The sequence below is a fragment of the Etheostoma spectabile genome, chromosome 9 (assembly GCF_008692095.1).
Source record: "Etheostoma spectabile isolate EspeVRDwgs_2016 chromosome 9, UIUC_Espe_1.0, whole genome shotgun sequence".
Classification (NCBI taxonomy): domain Eukaryota; kingdom Metazoa; phylum Chordata; class Actinopteri; order Perciformes; family Percidae; genus Etheostoma; species Etheostoma spectabile.
Window position 1 is genome coordinate 29,164,501 of NC_045741.1, and position 22,035 is coordinate 29,186,535.

At 39.9% G+C, this 22,035-nt stretch overlaps 4 protein-coding genes across 5 annotated transcripts in view; 3 read left to right on the top strand and 1 right to left on the bottom strand.

The window, feature by feature from the left end:
• Positions 1 to 2,657, top strand: part of ing5a (inhibitor of growth family, member 5a) — a 5,129-nt gene extending 2,472 nt beyond the window's left edge. For both annotated transcript variants that reach the window (XM_032526071.1, XM_032526070.1), the window contains exons 3-8: positions 118 to 284; positions 513 to 624; positions 888 to 987; positions 1,151 to 1,286; positions 1,413 to 1,474; positions 2,239 to 2,657. In XM_032526071.1, coding sequence (XP_032381962.1) covers positions 118 to 284; positions 513 to 624; positions 888 to 987; positions 1,151 to 1,286; positions 1,413 to 1,474; positions 2,239 to 2,278 — 617 coding nt within the window. In that variant the 3' untranslated portion in view covers positions 2,279 to 2,657. The remainder of the gene's footprint in view (positions 1 to 117; positions 285 to 512; positions 625 to 887; positions 988 to 1,150; positions 1,287 to 1,412; positions 1,475 to 2,238) is intronic.
• A 424-nt stretch (positions 2,658 to 3,081) lies between these two features.
• cep19 (centrosomal protein 19) lies at positions 3,082 to 6,650 on the bottom strand (the record flags this gene model as incomplete). The annotated part of the gene is given in 2 exon segments (XM_032526080.1): positions 3,082 to 3,956; positions 6,295 to 6,650. Coding segments are annotated over 2 exon segments (477 nt in total). The 5' UTR covers positions 6,425 to 6,650.
• Positions 6,651 to 6,810: 160 nt separating this feature from the next.
• Positions 6,811 to 9,969, top strand: pigx (phosphatidylinositol glycan anchor biosynthesis, class X). The gene is made up of 6 exons (XM_032526068.1): positions 6,811 to 6,982; positions 7,659 to 7,749; positions 7,838 to 7,973; positions 8,331 to 8,544; positions 8,914 to 9,014; positions 9,138 to 9,969. Exons 1-6 carry the CDS (start codon positions 6,916 to 6,918, stop codon positions 9,279 to 9,281), a joined length of 753 nt encoding a protein of 250 aa, XP_032381959.1. The 5' UTR covers positions 6,811 to 6,915; the 3' UTR covers positions 9,282 to 9,969.
• A 687-nt stretch (positions 9,970 to 10,656) lies between these two features.
• On the top strand, positions 10,657 to 19,919 carry pak2b (p21 protein (Cdc42/Rac)-activated kinase 2b). Its single transcript, XM_032526011.1, has 15 exons — positions 10,657 to 10,926; positions 12,383 to 12,745; positions 12,849 to 12,955; positions 13,055 to 13,205; positions 13,520 to 13,551; positions 14,620 to 14,733; positions 14,890 to 15,022; positions 15,167 to 15,230; positions 15,601 to 15,649; positions 16,172 to 16,284; positions 17,003 to 17,120; positions 17,243 to 17,342; positions 17,444 to 17,640; positions 18,549 to 18,686; positions 18,819 to 19,919. The coding sequence occupies exons 2-15, from the start codon at positions 12,556 to 12,558 to the stop codon at positions 18,903 to 18,905; spliced, it is 1,593 nt and encodes a 530-aa protein (XP_032381902.1). The 5' UTR covers positions 10,657 to 10,926; positions 12,383 to 12,555; the 3' UTR covers positions 18,906 to 19,919.
• Positions 19,920 to 22,035: the final 2,116 nt, after the last annotated feature.

A 22,035-nucleotide genomic window follows, 5' to 3' on the forward strand; every position in this document is an offset into this window, starting at 1 on the left:
TTTTTTTTTATATAATCCACCCTGGTCATTTTTTCCCCCCTTAAGGTGGAGCCCTGCAAGTATTGTGTCAATCAATATTGTTTTGTTTTTTAGCACTGTAGTTATCATATTTTGCAGAAAAGAAAGGAGAGATTGACAAACTGGCTGAAGAGTACATTGCTAAGGTGAAGAACCTGGCCTCAGAACAGCGAGTGGAACACCTGCAGAAGATCCAACATGCCTACAGCAAGTGCAAAGAGTTCAGCGACGACAAAGTCCAGCTTGCCATGCAGACATACGAAATGGTCAGTCCAAAACAGACCTACGGGTATTTGGTGGCTTGTTAATTCTATGCGTTTCCTGTCATGTTGTATAGATTACCATTCCAAAGATTTTATCATGTCAACATGTTCAAAATAAGTGTTAAGTCCCACTTTCTTGTACAAAATGTTTTTCATATAGTGTATTACTAATTTGCAAATGAAACCACACACGTGGTCTGATGCTAATTACCTGAAACCGGTTTACTGCAGGTGGACAAACACATCCGCAGACTGGATGCAGATCTGGCACGGTTTGAGAATGAGCTGAAGGAGAAACTGGAAGTGAGTGGCTACGAAAGTACAGACGGAAGAGGACCGAAAAGTAAGTTGGGTAACTGAAAGGCTTTCCTCCAAAAGCAAAAACCGATTGATGCACAACTTTACCATATTTTTCATTGTCTATTTCTTGCCTGTATTTCTTGCCTTGTATTTCTTGCCTTGTATTTCTTTCGTGCTTACTTGTTTGTGTGTTATTGTTTTGTTTTTTGCTGTTGCTGCTACTGTAACGACAGAATTTCCCCGTCGTGGGATAAATAAAGTATAATCTAATCTAATCTAATCTATAAATGTAACCCTTTTCCACAGAGGGGGAATCCCGGGGGCTGAGAGAGAAGCGTGTGTCCAGAGGAAGAGCAAGGAAATGTTCTGATGAAGATTCTCCCAAAAAGAAAAAGATAAAAAACAGGTATGTTTGGACAGAAATCTGCATTACACAATTTTTATCAGATCTGAAAGTCCTATAATATTTAAAACCTTTAATACATACTACCAATGACAAATTAATACGCCCACTTTTTAATCATGCCTATTTCTAATCATGCTCTATGTATTATGTTATGCACTTCTAGCCCAGACCTGAGTGATGCTCTCCTGCCTATGCAACCATCAGACGTTTTGGACATGCCAGTCGATCCCAATGAGCCTACCTACTGCCTATGCCACCAGGTGTCATATGGAGAGATGATTGGATGCGATAACCCAGATGTAGGTTTTTACAGTGCTTCTTTCTCACTAAAATCAAATTTGACCAGTTTCTTTACTATCGGAGCACGTTTGACAGCCTGTTTCAGCGAGACATTACCAATGCTGCTGTTGTTTTTCATCCCTCAGTGTCCGATTGAGTGGTTTCACTTTGCTTGTGTTGACCTCGCCTCAAAACCCAAAGGAAAATGGTAAGAACTTTGAATCAGTTTAAAAGGTGTTAACCTAAAGAAAAACATTGGCATCATCAGGGTTGGGTACCGAGACTGGTGCTATTACGGCACCGGTGCTTTATCTACCGGACTGAATAGCAACACAGATTTCGATGCCACTGATATGCCTGCCCTGCTCTCTGGTGCTCTGAAACGAACATAAGGGCTAACAGAAGCATCGCTGCACATGATTCTTATTGACACTACACTCAACAGCAGCTAACGTTAGCCTACCGTTAGCTAGCAGCTGGATTAAACACGGTTAAAATCCTGGCAGCTAAACAGTATAAAGTGTGACTGTATTTCACTGTAGAGGATCCAACAGTGGGACGTTAAGCGGTGTGCAGCTGCCGTTGTTGGAAAAACAACATAGACGGTGCGTTCGCTTGAAACTGGCAGCCTCGCGGTGCATTCAAAGTTATTGTAAAATACCATTTCCCATCTGGTGGTGTTTTTTTGTCGTTCAGCAGCAATTTACTAGTGAAATATTTTATAGTCATTACTATTATTAAATCATTTAATTTTGACCATATGGCCTTAGCAATAAACAAGTCGTTCTTTAATGTTGTTTAGTAGGCTACCCTTCTTTTTTTTTTTTTTTTTTTTTTTTTTACTTAAGTATTGCTTTAGCACCGGTATTGGAAAAACCCAAACGATGCCCAACCCTAGTCATAATGAATGCAGATAACTAATGATTGTCCTCTGTGCCTTAACATTTTACCCTCCCCTCTCAAATCTCTCAGGTTTTGTCCGAGGTGCACCCAAGACAAGAAGAAGAAATGAGATTTCTTACTTTTAAGAAATGCTTCACTAATAATGTATGTATTTTTGGTGCAGTATAATTATGTAATGTAGATATATATTCATTTCCTATTACCCTCCGTAGACATTATGGGTCACACAGCTTCTTTTTTTCAAAGACCTAATCTGTATTCAAAGTATAGCTACACAATTCACTTGTAAATTATCAGTGCACTCTGGGTAAATTAGTCTGGGCAGTCAAAAGAGTTAAAAATTGCACAAATTTTACCAATCAGAAAGTCTTACTCAAGTCCTATGTTGTGTGTGTGTGTGTGTGTGTGTATATATTGTCATAACTAACATACTCTTGGATCGTGGCTTTAACATACTTGAAGTATCAATTTTATAAAGAACTATTTTTTTAAACAAATTAACAGCCTGCTGAGAATTTACAATTTTAAACACCTGAAGTCCTTTCCAAATGTTGGTGGTAAAAGGAATTCTGTGTCAGAGTTTCTGTTGCCTACCTCCTTAGGGAATACATTAACAACTCATACATGACTGCAATTGATACCAGTGTAAACAATTAAGGTTTGATCATCTTAAACCAAACAAGCAATGAAAAATCATTCTTTTCATGGATTTTTCGAAGAACCTGTGATATTTTTGAATGTATTTTGGTACTAATGGTCAGTCAGTGTCTCATGTCAACTGAATGAGGCATTTTAGCACTTTGAATGAAATTTTCCCCTAAAGAGGTTTGATACGGCAGGCTTGGTTTTATGATATATCTCATTTAAAGCTTTGCCCTAGTGCATGACTTCAAACCATATGGAAATATATATATATATATATATATATATATATATATATATATATATATATATATATATATATATATATACACACACGCGTGTTTTGTATGATATGAAACAATATTTTGTGGACACACTTTTTTCCAAAGATATATATGTTGTATTATTGTTGTACTCACATTTTATTTAGTAGGATTTTAGCATCTTCTATTCAACTGTGAATATCACTCACTTAGGTGTATGCCACAAATATACGAGCCAAAGTCTTTGTATTTTATAAAATTCAGTATTTTATAACAAAATAAATATTCACTGTTATTTATGCAGTATCTCATTCATTGCCATTCTTAACCAAAACGTGTTGTGCTATTATATTCTATTCTCCTGTTCGGCCACTGGAAACGGTTGAAAAAAGTTTCAATATTTCTAATATTTAGTCTCCTTGTTGATGGAAATGGGGCAGACAAAACATCTGTCAGATGTCCCTGTTCTCTAATGGAACCTCAGTGTGTAATTATCAGTCTGAAATGTCGGAGAATGTATTGGAAGAACAGAATTTCAAAATCCATCATCAGACTCGTCGTCCCAGCTGCAGTTTTCTTGGGCGGTCTTGGTGAAATCCATTTCCAGATCATAAACAAAGTCCGGATCGTCTTTCCGCTTCCGGTTCTTTTCGAACAGTTCGTCCATTTGGCCCTTCTTGCGAGCCAGCTCATCGTCGTCCAGTTTGTTGAGGTCTTCGTCGGGGTCCAGGCAGAACGAAGCCAGGCTGTACTCCAAGCTGAAGCCTTGCATGTGATCGCGCAGGATGATGTGAAGCTTCTCCAACTGGCTCTGGGACACACCCTCCAGGTAGTCCCTGTGCCGAGGGTGGTTCTTCAGCCTCTCTGCAGCCATACGGTAGTCTGGAATTAAGGAGAGAGGACATCAAGGACTCAAACTGCTCTGTGGAAACCTTCATGGTGAGATGAACCAGCTAAGGGGCCCTATTGACCCCCTGTTCCTTCACACTGGATCATTAGATTAGATTAGATTAGATTCAACTTTATTGTCATTACACATGTACAGGTACAAGGCAACGAAATGCAGTTTGGGTCTAACCAGAAGTGCAATAGCAGTAAGTGCGATATACAATGTTCCGTAAGTGCAAGACTGGATATGTAAGAATAAATATAGAAAGAATACTATTATAAACAGAGTTTTACAGATGGGTTTGTCCTATGATACAAAATATAGATAACGGTATTGTGAGCAAGATTTACAGCTAGGAATTTGGGATATTACTATAATTGCAAATTTTTTACAGATATGTGCAAACAGCATAATATACTAATGAAATAAGGTAAAGTTTGGGCAGAAACTATCCGAATTAAAGTGCGGGGAAAGTAATTGCATATTACATTTAAGTACGGTAGTGCGGATGTAATGTAAACAATTGGTACTGTAAATAAATAAACGTCAGCATTGCAAGTGAAATGTAAGTAGTGCAAAAGGTAAGGTGCAAAAGATGCAGATTTAAACAGTCGTTACTAGTAACAGTCAGCAGTGCAGATGAACTTATAATATTGCAGATAACAAAATGGAGGCAGGTGTGAGGAGGGAGAGGAGAGTCTGTCAGTATATGAGGGGAGTGGGATCAATGAGGATTAGAGTTCAATAAAGAGACAGCTCTGGGGAAAAAACTGTTCTTTAGTCTGCTGGTCCTGGTCCGGAGGACCCGAAACGCCTGCCGAGGGCAGGAGAGAAAACAGTCTGTGGGCTCGGTGAGAGGAGTCCTTCAGGATGCTGCGAGCTCGATCAACAGCGTTTCCTCTGGATGTCTGCTGATGGCGGGCAGTGGAGTCCGGTGTGATGCGGGGCGGTTTTCACCACCCTGCAGGGCCTTGCGCTCTGCAACAGAACACTCCCATACCACACTGTGCACAGTTTGTCAGATGCTTTCTATTGCACAGCGATAGAAGTTCACCAGGATAGTTGAGGAAAGCTGATTCTTCCTCACGTCCTCAGGAAGAAGAGGCGCTGGTGAGCCTTCTTGACCAGGCAGGAGGTGTTGGTTGACCAGGACATGTCCGCCGAGTGGATCCCCAGAAACTTGAAACTGGAGACACGCTCAACAGCCATTCCATCATGTGGATGGTGTCGTGCGTGCCTCTTGGCTCCTTTCTGAAGTCCACGATGAGCTCCTTGGTTTTGGTGGTGTTGAGGAGCTGGTTATTTTCAGTGCACCATGTGGCCAGGTGCTGGATCTCTTCCCTGTAGGCGTCTCATCGTTGTTGCTGATGAGACCAATCACCGTAGTGTCGTCCGCAAACTTGATGAGAATTAGATTCGTACACAGGCTTGCAGTCGGAGTGTGAAGAGGGAGTAGAGAAACGGCTCAGCACACAGCCCTGTGGTACACCAGTGTTGAGTGTGATGGACGTGGAGCAGTTGGAGCCTGACGAACTTCTGGGGTCGGTTGGTAAGAAAGTCCAAAATCCAATTGCACGTGGAGGTGTTGATGCCCAGGTCTCCAATTTGGCTATTAACTTAGCCGGATGACATGTGAATGCTGAGCTAAGTCAACAAACGTATTCGTGCATAAGTGTTCTTATTGTCCAGATGTGTGAGCACAGAGTGCAGTGCCATGGAAACCGCATCCTCTGTGCTCCTATTGCTACGGTAGGCGAACTGGTGTGATCCAATGTTGATGGTAGCGAGTCCTTTAGGTGTGCCAGGACCAGCCGCTCAAAGCACTTCATTACGATGGGTGTGAGTGCTACATGTATGTATCCATATCTTTTGGGTACAGTGTGTGCATACATGTTAGTATAGAGGGCAAGTTCATTAGTTTCCCCAGGGCCCCAGAAGCTTTGCTACAGTCTCTGGATCAAGGGAGCATAATACAAACTGAAATAATCAAGGTTTCGATACAGGGTCCTCAACAAGACTGCTTATCAGATATAGAAAACGACCCTCCTTAAAGCCCTTGTACTTACAGTTTAAATGGGGTGTGTTCCCATAGAAATTGCAGTTATTTATTATATAATGGAGCCTTGAGTCCTAGGGTCTGGAGTCGAGAGGCAGTTGTGGCACTTTTACACTGGGTAGTCTAAATTGTCACATGAAATCATATAAGATACAAATGTCATACCGAAGTAATGACCAATTACATAAAAAAGCGAAGAATAAATTAGTAACGAGTCTAGGTACTAGGTAAAAATACATTTGTATGAGTCGCAAAAAATATTTTTCGTTCCTTACCAGAATATTTTGAGAAGTTGCGCACAGGTATTATTCTTTTACGCTCACGTTTGGTTTCCTTGTGTTCATAAATTAAAACTATAGAGGGAGGACTGAACTGCACTCCACACTGCTTTGCCTTGAAACTCATCTTCGGTTTGTGTCTACGGCCGTCTAGTTTCAACTGGTCTCCACTTGACTTACAACTGGAAAAAGCTAGCTAACGCTTTTTAACCATAATTCACATTTTCAATGATGAGCGAGCTTCAGATAATACGAGTTTACGTTGCCTGGGTACTGCTTATCGTGGTCTCCAGTCTAGCTGTCTTAGCCGAAGCCTGCCTACGTTATAGTAAATACTTTAAAGTCCTATTGTTTAACTCAGAATGACGGTGATGATTGATATCAGAGTGTTTGAGCAACTCCTTTTATACATAATTATTATCTCAGAGCGTTCCCATAATGCCTGCTCACTTTGTCCTTCTAGTCAGGCACCGTCGCGGCTTCCCTAAAACTACAAAAAGGGTCCTTCAACATTCTTTTCCGTAAACATTTAAAAGAGTGCACCGAGTATTACAGTTGATGTTGGCTAAATAGATAACAGAAGGCTGTAAAAAGCTTGTTGTAATTCACCATTACTTGATGTATTTTGTACTTTTTTGTGCCTTGGCTTGTTTATCGACATGCCATTGCCATTTGAACGCAAAGGGTAAGGTATCTTGTCAGACCTAGAGTGGCTAAACCGGATAAACAGATTCGTTTTATGTCACTAAAACTTATGTCACGTTTTTGGATAGGGAAATTATCTAAATTTGATTTCTAATTCAACCCCATTAACCCACTGCTGTGGCATCCTTATCTTTTTTGTAATGCTTTAACAGACTAACAAATTATGCAACAAGGGGTGGGGGGAAAAAATCGATACAGCATAGGATCGCAATATATTCAGTGGTAATACTGTATCGATACACAGGCGCCAAGTATCGATCTTTTATTATTTACAGTATGCGTTGGTCAGTTTGTTTGCTTGACAATCACACTTTACAGAAATAAAACTGAAGTGATATGAACAAACAGAGACATGTTTCTTTTTAGAGGAGTCAGATGTTGACAAAGTTTCCTTTTCATCATTTGAAATTGGGAAAAATTAGAAGTTGGATAAAAGGTTATAAATTGCCATATATCGCAGAATATTGCAATATGTTTAAAATCGCAATAATATTGTATTGTAGCATATGTATTGTGTTGATATCGTATCGGGAGGCGTCTGGTGATTCCCACCCCTAATGCATACATGTATTAATACAGTTGTATCATTACAGTAATTAAAGTCTGCTATGTCCTGGCTTATGGTCTTGACAAACACAACGTACATATTTTTGTAGACGGGAAGAATGAGAACCACTGTGGACTTCTAAAGCAATGGCTTAAATCCTCGCTAGTTTCAGTGGAGATCATCAAGAAGGGTTTTCACAGGTACTGGCAGGGTATTTTTTAAACATTAATCTGTAACCGTCTTTAAGGCTCCTTGCCAGTGGATAAGGGATTTCTGATGTGTTTTTAGGGAGGTGGTAACCACTGTTGAGCTTAGTCCTGATGTGCTCAGTGGGGTCAGAGTTCTGCTGGTCCATAGATGGCCCAGAGGGGTCTTTGTTGATCCGTACCAACTTGCATCTGTGAGTAATCAAAGTGATTGGCAGGTAAGATTGACACTTGTCACACTCAGCTTTCATGTATATTAAGTAATTGAGCCAGAACATAGCACATTTGTGGACATAATTATTACAAGCCACCTTCAACTATTTTAATGCCACTGTTACTACATTGCACATATCTGAACATGTTGTTCATACACTGTTCATATTACATAGCCATAATTATTCTGCTCTTATAACACTGCAATATATTTATTGTCCTGCCTATGCACCACCTGTCTATACTTGAATATCACTTTGCACTTCTGGTTGGATGAAACTGCATTTTGTTGTCTTTGTACTCGGCACAATAACAATAAAGTTGAACCTAATTTATGTACACTATGTATTGTCTAGTGTAAGATATTACTAGATTCAGCCATTGACCTAGAGGTGCCTGCTCACAAGACTGTGGGATTTGTCACCTACGTGTATCCCAGCCCTGATGGACAGACTCCCAGATCGCTGAAAGTAACAATTCCCATACACGGTCGCTACCACGAGCCTTCTTTTGTTGGGGAGACGTTTACATCTGTCGACATAGAACCTCCAGAGCTGCTGCTGTGGACTGAAAAATGTATGTGGGTCATTTTTATTCTGTAGTCATGTGTGTCTCTCTCTTCTCAGAAACTATATCATACATAACTTGATTAATAAAAGCCGTTCTTGGGTGCCCAGATAGCTCAAATGGTAGAGCGGGCGCCCATATATAGAGGTTTACTCCTCAACGCAGTGGGCTTGGATTCGACTCCAAACTGCGGCCCTTTGCTGCATGTCATTTCATTTCTTCTGCTGTCCTATCAAAATAAAGGCTGAAAATGCCCCAAAAAAGAAATAAAGGCCCTTCTTATTGGTTGTCAAAAACCCTGGGTGAAAACTGTAGCTGACGGAGACAGAAAATGAAGTGATTGTTTGTCCTAATCTGAACTTTTTTTCTTCTTTCTAGGTACGCAGCTCAACAACAAAGAGCCTCACACTGCCGTGGACGCCCCCTGTACCCCCGACAATTCGAGCACATGTTCGTGGGTCAAACTCCAGCATCAGCAGGTGGTTCTTGATAAATCATCTCAAAATAGCTTAAGTGGAAAAAGCATCCAACTTTTTTATGATACTAATCGTCTATTGCTCCTTTTCTTTCATTACTCAAAAAAAATCCCTTGTCTCCTGTAGGAGCGAGGCCCGATGGGTGTCCAGTTTCCAGTGGGTGACGGGTCTTTGGTGACGCCTGTGTGCGGTGGGACTCTTTTAGTCACAATGCTCTGCTGTGTGGCACTGTCCAAACACATGTGGAAACATCGTATCATCAAACTGTGATGGTCAACATATATTGTTTTGAACCACTCATGATCCTCTAATTATACAGTTCTGTCTGATACCAGGCTCACTCTGGCATTTCTGTAATAATGGTTTCCGATGTAAACCACCAAAGGGCCAGTTAACAGTAACACCACACAGACACTATAGTCACAGATAGAAAATGTCTGGCGTATAAAAAAAATAATGCACAGAACACCTTATCTTTTGAGCTGACACAAACAGAGAACAGGACTATTTTACATCAGGCCAGATTTCTAAATGGAGGTTCCTGGTTTTTACTTTGTATAGTAATCCAGAAAGTTCAGTTAACAAGATTCCTGCAATATGTCTCAGTTACTGTAAATCAACGTCTGTATTTTGGTTAATCCTCTACTTTTTATGCAAGATTTCCTCCTTATTTATGATTAGAATCCCATCTCAGAAGTAGGAGCATGACCCAAGCCCATATGAGTGTGACACTTTTTTATTTATTGAATTTAAAACATTTGTCTATGGCCACAAATCATGTCCCTATGACATACTTTTCCCCAACTGCAAACAATATTTTAAACTCTACAATGATAAAAAGCAAACATCTGTTCACTTCACTTGTTGAACATTGCAGAGTGTGTCGATTCAGCACAATATGTACATTGATGTAAATGGTTGGTGTAAAGAATGTAAAGAAGTAAAAATATATATATATATATATATATATATATATATATATATATATATATATATATATATATATATATATATATACTGTATGTTTGTGGATTTTTTTTCTATTTCATTTAAATCAACAAGGAGGACAGAGGTCATGGTCCGCTACATTAATTATAATAACTTTCTACTTTCCTCTTCACTCAAAAACTGGAACAAGCTGATAAAATATGTATAGCCTACATATGATACTGTCAGTGTGGAATAAGATGGGGGGGGTTCAACCATAAATGGATCTGAAGATGAAATAAAGGAAATTGGGTGTTAAAGGGTTATACTCTTATACCCTTACCGTGTCTATTTGGGTATGGCAAATCACCTAAAATTGTGTCAGCTTGCTTTTTCTTTTAGACAAAAGTGTGTATCGTGATTTCAGAACTTAAAAAGACAACACTGTGTTGATGGACCATAATTGAATTTAAAATAGATTCCAGTCCAGCTTGCAGGAATCCATCTCTCCATATGATGGAAATTATTGTGTTTCAATGAGCATGAACTGCATGACCTTAAATGCTATTCGCTCTAATTCAACTTCTAACTTCCAGTTTCTGCTGTTTTTAAGTTGTTTCTCACTTTTAGCATTCCCATTGGTCAAAACGTGTTATTAGAGCTCTAAGTAGATTTGTACACGGGCTCTAATGTCTGAAGACAAACTCCATACACACAATTCCTTAGAAACATGTATTGAATAGGCCACGGCTGGGGCGGTAGTTCCGCTTCCCCTTCGCCGTAGCGGAATTATCCAAGGGCCGAAAAGTTGCATTGTAAATAGTTGTAGCCACGTTTTTACTAAGTTATTTGTACGCGTTGCGTGCCACCAAGGCCCCCATGTAACAGAAAAGGGTACTTTAAACGGATTTACAACCATTTACCAAGCCGTCGAGGACCGGGAGTCAAGTTATAACGTTACTCAAGTTTAGCTGGTGTGGACTCTCCGGTGAGCTCTGCTGCTCCGTTAGCCTGCAAATAAAGCAGGTTATTTTATTTTTTTTACTGTATAGTTTACAGCCTCTGTAGTGTTATCTAAACCACCTTTTAACCATGTTGTTATGTCGGGGGGAACCCATAGCTTTGGTTGTCAGACTAGATAGCATTAGCTAAAAGCTTAACTCTAATCTCGTAGAATTGCAAGCATTGGTGTAGCTTTTCATGCTAACGTTAGCTTTAGCTACCACACTTGTTGGCCAAGTAGTTAAAGCTAACGTTAGCTCGCTAGCCGCCCCTGTTGTTACTGATGTGAAGGGCATGTTTGACATGAATACCGTTATATGGGAAAAAAATGGGCTCAACGTCGACATGTTGACATTTATTATCTTAACAAGAAGCAAATAAGTGTCGGCTTGACACGTCTGTATCAAAATGCACTAGAAGAAGAGCAACTTGCATTATTACATCTGGTCTTTTCTTTTAGTCTTCTTCAGATGTAGCATTTGGACACTAAAAAAAGCATCTACTTTGCTAAAAATGTTTTCAACCTTATAAAGATTAATAGTAGGGGTTCAGAGGGAATAACCTTAGCTGTGGACACTAATTTCGCTTTGCTAACTGTCTCTCCTTTCAGTTAACTTTTTTATATGTAACGTACAGTTAACAGTCTCTGCGCCCCCCCTCACTGTGAGTGTGCTAGTCAGTGTTGGTGTAGTTACTCAAAACAAGTTAACACATTACTAGTTACTCTACAAAAAAATGTCTTACTTTACTACATTACTCTCACTGCTGAAAGTAACTAGTTACACTACTAGTTATATTACTTTTTGATTACTCTAACATCATCTGAGATGTTCCCTAACTTACTTGCCAAATAACATTATAAAGTTAAACCTTAATGTATGCCCAGATCAGCACAACACCTTATTATAAATGAGGACATACACAAGATCTCTCACTTTTATGCTCTTTAATACCACAAAGCTGACAACAAAGTTGTGAACATCAGCACAACATTTGTCAAGAAGTACTGGTGGTCGAACACTCTTCACTAGCACTACTAGTTATTGCCAAATTAATTGTTTGTAGACAATAATTTTTACGCTTCGATACAGTCGCCCTCCCTATGAGCTGTTTATTTGGAATTTTAAGTAGTGGCAATTCCTTATATTAAAACAGTATTGTCTGTATAGTGAGATAAAGCGATGAAAGAGCTTTTGTAGGGGAGCTTTTTTTGGGGGGTCTCTCAATATTGTGGCCCAAGATGATGGGGTTTTTTCCCAATTACCAAATACCAGACGTGGACCCCAGTAAGAGTAGCAGTGTCCTTGGGATCCTGTTATAAACTAAACTAAAATGTTTTATAGTAGAAAGTCGTTCCCTGCTTATTGGTCACTATATTCTGCTGTATATGTAACCTTATTGTAGCATGTGTATGGTTTAATGAATGTCTGGTTTTCTTCCAGGTACCACTTGGTGCTTCTGCTCTCTACTGCAGTCATTTTCACCACATCCCCCTGTAGCACATGAGCACACCTGCGCCTCATGCTGATGTGAGCGCTCCCCCTCTGTTTGCCATCCTCGCCCGCCGTGTTCCCCTGTCTTCTTAGCCCTGTGAGGCTCACAACGACCTGTAGTGATGTGTGATAACGGAGACCCTGAGGATAAACCCCCCGCCCCTCCGGTCAGGGTGAGCAGCACCATCTTTAGCACCAGCTCTGGCAAAGACTCCCTCTCAGCCAACCACAGCTCTAAACCCCTGCCTTCTGTGCCTGAGGAGAGAAAACCTCGCCACAAGATCATCTCAATCTTCTCTGGGGCTGAAAAGGGTGAGTTTGGCCAAAATACATTTACCGTTAAATGTATTTTTGTCTTTGCAATCGGTCTGATAGTGGTCATGTGGGATTTGAATTAGTTTTTGGTTACTTTCAGGTGGAAGAAAGAAAGATCGAGACAAAGAGCGACCAGAGATCTCGCCACCTTCAGATTTTGAGCACACCATACATGTTGGGTTTGATGCTGTCACGGGGGAGTTCACTGTGAGTTTTCACTGTTGACACTTGATTATTGACCAAAAACACACGTTAACATCAGATCTACGTCTGCATCATTTTGACACCATCTTTTGTCATACACAGGGTATGCCAGAGCAATGGGCTCGACTACTCCAGACCTCAAACATCACCAAGTCAGAGCAGAAGAAAAACCCACAGGCTGTACTCGACGTTCTTAAGTTCTACGACTCTACGGGCAACGGTCGTCAGAAGTACCTCAGCTTCTCTTCTTCTGGTGAGGCTCAAGGTTAAATTCACACATTAGGTGTATTTAGTTACTTGCAGGGTATTATGATAATAAAGATAATTCTAAGTCAAAGTCTAAGTCGGACTCCAGCACTATGTAGGTTCAAGTTTATTATTGCCAAAAATTATAATTTACCCTTTTGTCTTTAAATAGATAACTTTTTTTTCCCGTTTTCCTAAAGAGGAATTACCTCAATATTATCTCATATAAAACAATGAGTGACCAGGCCAATACTGGGTAAAACTGTACAATGTGGTAGCCTTAAAAAAAAATACTTACAAAACATCTTCTTTTTTTCACAGAAAAAGATGCATTCACTCCGGGGCCTCAGTCTGTAAGTAAAAAATAATGATGATGAAAATGTATACCGTTTGTTGATCACCATTGGGGAAATTTCAATTTGCACTCTGTTTTGTTAGAAATCGCTACACATGTGGCGGGGTTGGATAAGTGGTAGAGCAGGCGCACACGTACTGAGAGGTTTATGCCTCGACGCAGATGTCCAGGGTTCTAATCCGACCTGTGATGATTTCCTGCATGTTGTCCCCCCTCTTTCTCTCTCCCCTTTCTCGCAGCTGTCCTGTCAAAAAAAAAAAAATGAAAGGCAGAAAATCCCAAAACATAATCTTAAGAAATCACTACACATAGGCCTGAGATATATGTATATATATATGTGTATATATATATATGTGTATATATATATATATATATAGATAGATTTATAGATAGATAGATAGATATATATATGTGTATGTATATATATGTGTATGTATATATGTAAGTATGTATATATAGATATATGTATATATATGTGTATATATGTATATGTATATTTATATGTGTGTATATGTGTATATATGTATATATACATATACATATATATGTGTGTGTGTGTGTGTATGTATGTATGTATGTATGTATATGTGTGTGTATATGTGTGTGTGTGTGTGTGTGTGTGTGTGTGTGTTGTCTGTGGCAGCCACAGTGTGTGAATGTATCCTGTATGATGTAAAACGCTTGAGTATTTGTTAAGACTAGAAAAGCGCTTTAAATACTTTACATTCTGTATCTGCCAGCAACATTATGCTTCTTACACACACACACACACACACACACACACACACACACACACACACACACACACATGCTCGTGCACAAATGGAGAGATGTGGGCTGCCAGTGCTGGACCAGCAAATAACCTAGTTACTTCATGTGGCCTGCGTATTCACAACGAGTACAAACAGCAATGCAGATTAAGACTGCATTGCAGATACTGATTTGAGACTAAATTGGGTGGAAGGACAGCACGGTGGCGTATTCCTTTTAATACACACGTGCAGTTTTATTTACATTATGTTTGGTTTTACAAAGGCTAACAACCGTTTCCTTCACTCTACATCAGCCTGTCAAGAAAGGCAGTGAACCCTCTTCTCCAAATATCAGAGACATCGACGATGACGACGACGATGAAACTCCTCCTCCTGTTGTGGCACCGAGACCAGAACACACAAAGAGTGTAAGTCAGCTGTGTTTCATAGGCTTGACAGCACAGTTATTACCTTTACATTAAAAAACTCATTATTACATAATGTTTCACTTTCTGGGGATAAACTTTGTGAACTTGAAAGGTACGTATTGAATGTTTGTCTTTGGTTATTGTCTTATTGTACAGGTGTATACTCGCTCTGTTATTGACCCCCTCCCTGCCCCGAGCACGTGTCCGGACGGAGAAAGTGCCTCCAAGGCTGCAGACAGACAGAAAAAGAAGGGCAAGATGTCGGATGAGGAGATCATGGACAAACTGAGTAAATGATTAATAAATCCTTCATCTTCCAAATCTGTCACGCAACCATACAGCAGTTTCAATCCCACATGTCATTTATTTGCTTATATTTATCATGTATTGCTATATTGTTTCCTTAACATAATGGGATTGTTATGTCTTACAGGAACGATAGTCAGCATCGGAGATCCTAAGAAGAAGTACACCAGATATGAAAAAATTGGTCAGGGGTGAGTGCAGATCCGACAGTTGCAATCCAAACGTGTGATAGGATTTAAGTTATGTGTACCATATAGTATTGCTTTTATAATAATAGGACCTTCTTTCTCAACATTACTTTTGTTTTTTAAATTTCCACCCACTATGTACACACTTGGATGATATTGATTTTGACTGTTGTTAAGGTGCAGTCAGAAACAGCCTGTTTGTTATCAGGTGTACTCTTTACCAAAGTAGAGCAAAGGGATAGATGGTTTTTAATACTGGGATTCAATATTTTACTTGTGATTATTGAATCCTAATATTTCAGTCTCAATAGCAAGAAATATAAATTGTTGAAATTTGCTTTGAAGTAAATATCTGATCTAATTTGTCTCACAGGGCTTCAGGAACAGTATTCACAGCCATTGATGTTGCCACAGGACAGGAGGTAAAGAGTGACGTGGTGCATTATGAGGAAATGTGGAGACTATAAAAAGACAAACCATGGGCACAGCAGTAATATATAAACATAAGATAGCAAATAAGTTAATAATTTGTAGTTGTTTGTATATACAGCACTTATCCTACAAGAAATACAGCTTTAAAGTGAGACTATGTAACTTTTGCTTAACCGCCGCCACTGTGGCAGCAAGTGATAATTATAAGATAATGCTACGTACTACGTACTGTAACAGCAACACAAGTAAAGAATAATCGAGTTAGCACAGTGACCCAGTACACGGCAATGTCCATGTCATATGTTACCTTTGACGCCAGACCAATAAGGTTGTATCAACAAAACTTCTGAGTAGGCTGAGCTGGACATGGGTGTCTTTTTATGCATTATGAATTAAACATTTCCCTTTGTAAGAAGAAGTGATGAAAAGTAATTTAAATTGGATATTAAAACTTGATACTGACGTGGTCCCATCAGTAACAGTAATTCTAAATATCTGGTCTCTTTTTACAGGTTGCCATCAAACAGATCAACCTACAAAAGCAGCCAAAGAAGGAGCTGATCATCAATGAGATTCTAGTGATGAAGGAGTTGAAGAACCCCAATATCGTCAACTTTTTAGACAGGTAACACCGGGAACGCAGCGCATGCGTAAGCGTCAGCGTAAGGATAGCAGCGTAATGCAGCTATGTTTTTTTTTTTGGCGCCCATGTTATCCAATCTGTCCGTTCACATAGTGTGCTCGTATGCCCCTGTGCGCTGCAGCCATAGCTTTGGTGTCTCCTACATTTGTCACGCGATACGTGTCAAGCCAGACAGGTAATCCCATACAGGAAGACCACAGTGCAGCTGGATTCTTTACAAAAATAAAGCACACTTCAAAATAAAACAACTAGTTCCATGGTTTCAGATGTCTTGACTTTTCCCGAGAGAGACAATCAGACACGATCAGACACATTGCGAGAGAGAGAGAGATAGATAAAGAGACCGATGGATAGACAGAGGTTGACACACACACGCAAAAATTGGCAGTTTTCCCCAATTATCCTGTCTTTCTATTGGAGAGACAGAGAGAGGCGAGAGAAAGCAGAGAGGAGAAGGATCGCTTTGTTACTGGCGCGTAGAAATATGCGTCTGGTGTGAAAGGCCAGGTGCACGATCAGGCTCGTCTCTACGCTATGCGACACTTACTCCTGCAGTTTGTTCCCGACGTAAGACTGAAAGTAAACCTGCAGCCCGAGTAGAACATCCAGTCATAATTTTAACAAATCCAAAAAGTTGTCATAATAGCACACCAGTTGGACACCAGTGTGTGACGTCCGTGTGTTTGTGTGTGCATGTCAGTTTCCTGATGGCCGAGGAGCTGTATGTGGTGATGGAGTATCTGGCTGGCGGCTCGCTGACGGATGTGGTAACAGAGACCTGTATGGATGAGGCCCAGATAGCCGCTGTCTGCCGAGAGGTAAGCTGCACTCTTTATAACCAGGGCTATATAGAAGAGATCTAATCCCTCTTCATGTAAAAGTTAGAGGCCAAACAAAAACTCAACTTTCAACAACTTTGCTCTGTTTGCCATACCTGCAGTGTTTACAGGCGTTGGAGTTCCTGCATGCGAACCAGGTCATTCACAGAGACATCAAAAGTGACAATGTGTTACTCGGGATGGATGGCTCTGTCAAGCTGAGTAAGTCCTGTACTGATGTCATCCAGAGCAGCCTGGTAAACTTGGATGTGTAAGTTATTTCACTGTAACAATGTATTTACTCCTCTCCATCTCTTCGACAGCCGATTTTGGCTTCTGTGCCCAGATCACTCCAGAGCAGAGTAAACGCAGCACCATGGTAGGCACGCCTTACTGGATGGCTCCTGAGGTGGTGACCAGGAAGGCCTATGGGCCTAAAGTAGACATTTGGTCACTGGGTATCATGGCCATTGAGATGGTTGAAGGAGAGCCTCCCTACCTGAACGAGAACCCACTACGAGTGAGTGAGAACATTTTAAATCAACTGTCTCTTTTGTCTAATGTTTTTTTTCCCCCCAACACTTGGACAGGAAAGTATCCCAACCACTAATCTAATCACCTGTAAGCAACTCTGTTAAAATATTCAGGTTCACTTCAAAGGCACAGTGTAATGTTCATAATAAGCAGTCTTAATTTATATCAAAATCCTTAAATAATAAGTTTCTAATGGGATAAATGATTGGTTTGTGTCAGACTTTGGCATAGTTGCTGAACAACTACAGTCCTGAAACTGAGTCGACCCAAAAGCAGGACAAATGCTCCTAAGTGTCATGAGAGTTTGTCCTGCTCCTCCTACACACGCTGACAACAGCATTCAAGGAATAAGCCAGGTGTTCAAAAGTCGACTTGTTAGCAGAAGTGGTGATTTTGTTGCCGTTTGTAGACCCTGGGCTGTCTACAGAGACCGTGTTTTTTACAGTGTGTTCAGAGGACAGACAGCTAGCAGATAGTGTGGAGATGTTTTTTACAGTGTGTTCAGAGGACAGACAGCTAGCAGATAGTGTGGAGATGTTTTTTACAGTGTGTTCAGAGGACAGACAGCTAGCAGATAGTGAGGAGATGTTTTTTTACAGTGTGTTCTGGGGACAGGCAGCTAGCAGATAGTGAGGAGATGTTTTTTACAGTGTGTTCAGGGGACAGGCAGCTAGCAGATTGAGTAAGAAGTAGAATAGGACGTTATGGTTGCTGTGTGAATGCTGGTTTAGAAAATGGAGTGCAACACTTGAATAACATTTAATGAAAAACAAATGAGACTTTTTAAAATTCTGCACTTTACCAGTTTGACTTGATTCACTTGCTGTGTGCATTATTTCTCTTAACTAGATTTCACAGTTGTTCCTTTTTCTTTGGTCTCCAACCCTTTGGCAGGCATTATACTTGATTGCCACAAACGGCACACCCGAGCTTCAGAACCCAGAGAAGCTGTCCCCGGTCTTCAGAGACTTCCTCAACCGTTGCTTGGAAATGGATGTAGAGAAAAGAGGCGGAGGCAAAGAGCTGCTGCAGGTTAAAAACTCTTCCTGTTATGAGATTATGTCCATTGAATTTATCTTGTGTTTTGATTAAAACATGCACTTGATTCGATTGTTTTACCTTTTCCCTCACCTTCTCTTTTATGATCTTTGCTCTGGCGCGCAGCATCCGTTCCTGAAGCTGGCGAAGCCCCTCTCCAGTCTCACACCTCTCATCCTGGCAGCCAAGGAAGCCATGAAGGGCAACCGCTAGCTGATGAAGCAAGCTACCCTGCCTTCCCATGCTGTGCACACATACGTGCCAACCATTTAGATTTTGTGCCAGACAATAGGCTGAGAAGGACTTTCCACTCTTGATGCACCAGCCTAATAAGCCCTGACAAACCTCACTGTGAAGAAGACCAAAAATACAGAGCACAACTCCACCGCTGTCCATATGAACTCTGTCCTCATGTCAGAAGACAAGTCAAACTAAAGGGCTTAGCTTCAGAGTCGGGCATAGTTATTTTGTACAACAAATCTCTTGGTGATAAGTTAGGGCTAGGCTTGTAATTTAACTCGGAATGAACAAGATGCCTAGTTCTATTTAGTTTTTTTTTAATCAACTGCCTTAAAGAAATGCAGAATGTTGCCTAATGTATTGTTGATTGTGTCAATGTATTTCCTCCCATGATTTTACTACCTTTTTTGTAATTGACCTTTTCAGCATGTCAGTGTCTTAGTGATTTTGATACTTGAATTTCATATGCGTCCCCCTTCTTGTTATGTAGTTGGTCTCACTCAATGAACACTCTTGCTATTTCCACATTGACTCGTGTTTTATGGATATTTTCTCTTAGCGGTTTTATAGGAAACATTTCAGTACATTCTTCATCATGAAGGTGTGCTGTGATTGTGGCGTTCTATGGTTGCCACACCTGACAGACCTACTGTACCAGTCTTCCCCCGTATCATTAGTCCCCTGATACCAGAGGTGCACCTTACAGGCAAATTAAAATGTTAGATTGACAGGGTTTATACTTTCTTCCTTATTGTTATTAAAAAAAATTAGTATTGTATGTTGAACTCTGTCCTTTGTGTTCTTTTGGACTAAACAAATGTGCTTTTTCCATGTGTATATTGTGTAGTTATTGTTTAGTTTGACTATATCATAGTGATGAGTGGTCAAAGCCTTGTAAAGACATTGTTCTGTTTATTTTTCTTCTTATGGACGACTAACAATCTTGTCTGCGCACTCAAATAAATGCAACTGTTTGTGCTTTTGTGATTTGAGAGTGAAAGTGATTGTTGTGCATATATATATATATGTACAGTATATATAATTTAGCCAGATAATATCTGTAGTGCAATATAGCATAAAAATTCCTATCTATCCTGAATGTTTGAGGTGGAACCAATGAAGACTTTCATTTCAGAATCAGCTTTATTTTCCCAGGTATGAGGACACCTATGAGGAATTTCGCTTTGGACCATATTGCTCATAATGCGCTTACTCCTACAAAACAATATATACACACTACAAACGTAAACAATATAGACAGTTTGAGACAATAGTGTAATGAAGAGTGCAAAGTATGCAGGAGTAAATTATAATTATGATAGTTATTCTAATCATGGAGCATAGTGCAAAGGGTGCTAGAATAAATAGTATTATGTTTTATATATTAAATATTATACTACAATATGAACAGGTTATGTATTACCAATGTTAGCTTTATGGCTTTAAAACTGGATTCTCTACAGGCAGTGCCGATACAAAGTAGTATGCTGCCAAAGTCGGTGTGAGTTTATTGGAAACTTTAATTCTGGAGGTTTTGCCCGGAAGTGTAACCGTTTTAGATGTCCGCTGGTGAATTGTTCTGTGTGCAGGATGGTAGGGGAAGATTCATGAATATTCATTAGGGAACTCATCCCTGATTGGGCTAGTAATCGTTGCCTGCTCTGGTTGGCTTGGTTAGGGTTTGACAAAAGGAGTGGGATTGGTTATGGTTCGGGTAAGAATAGGCTTGTGGCTTGGTATCAGCATCTATAATGGCCAATTAAAATAATAATAATAATAATTCATCGGAATTATTTATGATGACAAATACATTTCTGTCAAATTAATATATTAATAAAAACGGACTGTGAACCATGTTATGAGCATTGCTTTCAAGTGTATGGTAAAAAGAGGTGGTTGTAAACTATAAATTCTGTGATCGTGGACACGACGCGATCACCGATAGGGAGGGGGGCCACGCTACCGATGACATGTGTTGTTCATTGTTTCCTCACGGTCACCAATGCGTTCAGTTCTCTATTACGATTTCTGTGTAAAAACTCAGAAGGCATTAATGTTGAAATCTATTAAAGTTTACTAAATGACAAACGCGAGACAAAAAATATGTGTAAATATTCACATTAACACGCTGGAAAAAATTTGTCTTTACAAATATTCCCAAACCAACTATTATTATCAACATAGTGATGATGGAGTTATCTTTATAATTACAACTTTTCCTCCATAAGAATTTAATTACAGCCATAATGTATAAACCATCCTAGGAACTGTACCAGTTTCTGTATGATGCCACCTTGTAACATTATAGAAAACAATTATCCACTCATTTTACGCAGAAAAACTACATTAACCCACAATCCTAACATCACCACAACGTTTCTGATTGTCAAACTGTGCGTTACCATAGAACTTTTCCTACAGCTAGGACTCACATACAAAACCCTAGTACCATTCCAAGCAGCACTGCCGGAGCAACGCTGGGGAATATGCACACTCCGCAAGAGATTGTTCAACACTGACCGTAATGCGGCGAAAAAAAAAAAAAAAAAAAAATCTGAGACTTTCGTCTTAGGTTTACAACCTATGAACTAATAATGAACAATTGAACTAAACGACACAAGCTTAATTTAGAATGGCTTTGGGACGATAGGCTATTCAGAGGTGGATAAACGCACTTTGGAGGTGGGTAAACGCCATTTCCGAATTTTGAGAGGTGCATAAACGGCGTTTACGTGCGTTTAGCCTCCACTACATCACTGTTGGTGTTGCATAGTTTCTCAACCAGAGGGCGCTCTACAACATCCTTGTTTGTTATGGTTTGGTTTTTATGTCTTATTTTATTGTAGAAATCTGTTTTACTGTGTTTAATTCTTAGCCTGGTTCTGTCATGTCTTGTGATTATTGTATGGTATTTTTGGTCTTGTCTTGTATATGTTCTGTTTCCTGTTTTATTTTGAAGTCTGGGTCTCTGTCTCAAGAGGCTTGATAATCAAACTCCTTTTGGAGAAAACAAATGGAATTCTGCTATGTTGTCAGTTAAGAAGCCAGCCACAGGGTGCTGCAGTTGCCTAGCAACGGTGCTAAGCTGCAGCCATTGGTTGGC

Bases quoted from the DNA above. Each gene is read 5' to 3' on its own strand.
- pak2b (XM_032526011.1), top strand. From the start codon at position 12,556: ATGTGTGATAACGGAGACCCTGAGGATAAACCCCCCGCCCCTCCGGTC. The intron at 15,231-15,600 runs GTGAGTGCAGAT...TTTGTCTCACAG, and splicing joins TATGAAAAAATTGGTCAGGG to GGCTTCAGGAACAGTATTCA. The intron at 17,121-17,242 runs GTAAGCTGCACT...CCATACCTGCAG, and splicing joins TAGCCGCTGTCTGCCGAGAG to TGTTTACAGGCGTTGGAGTT.
- pigx (XM_032526068.1), top strand. From the start codon at position 6,916: ATGTATTTTGTACTTTTTTGTGCCTTGGCTTGTTTATCGACATGCCAT. The intron at 7,974-8,330 runs GTAAGATTGACA...GTCTAGTGTAAG, and splicing joins GTAATCAAAGTGATTGGCAG to ATATTACTAGATTCAGCCAT. The intron at 9,015-9,137 runs GTGGTTCTTGAT...TGTCTCCTGTAG, and splicing joins TCAAACTCCAGCATCAGCAG to GAGCGAGGCCCGATGGGTGT.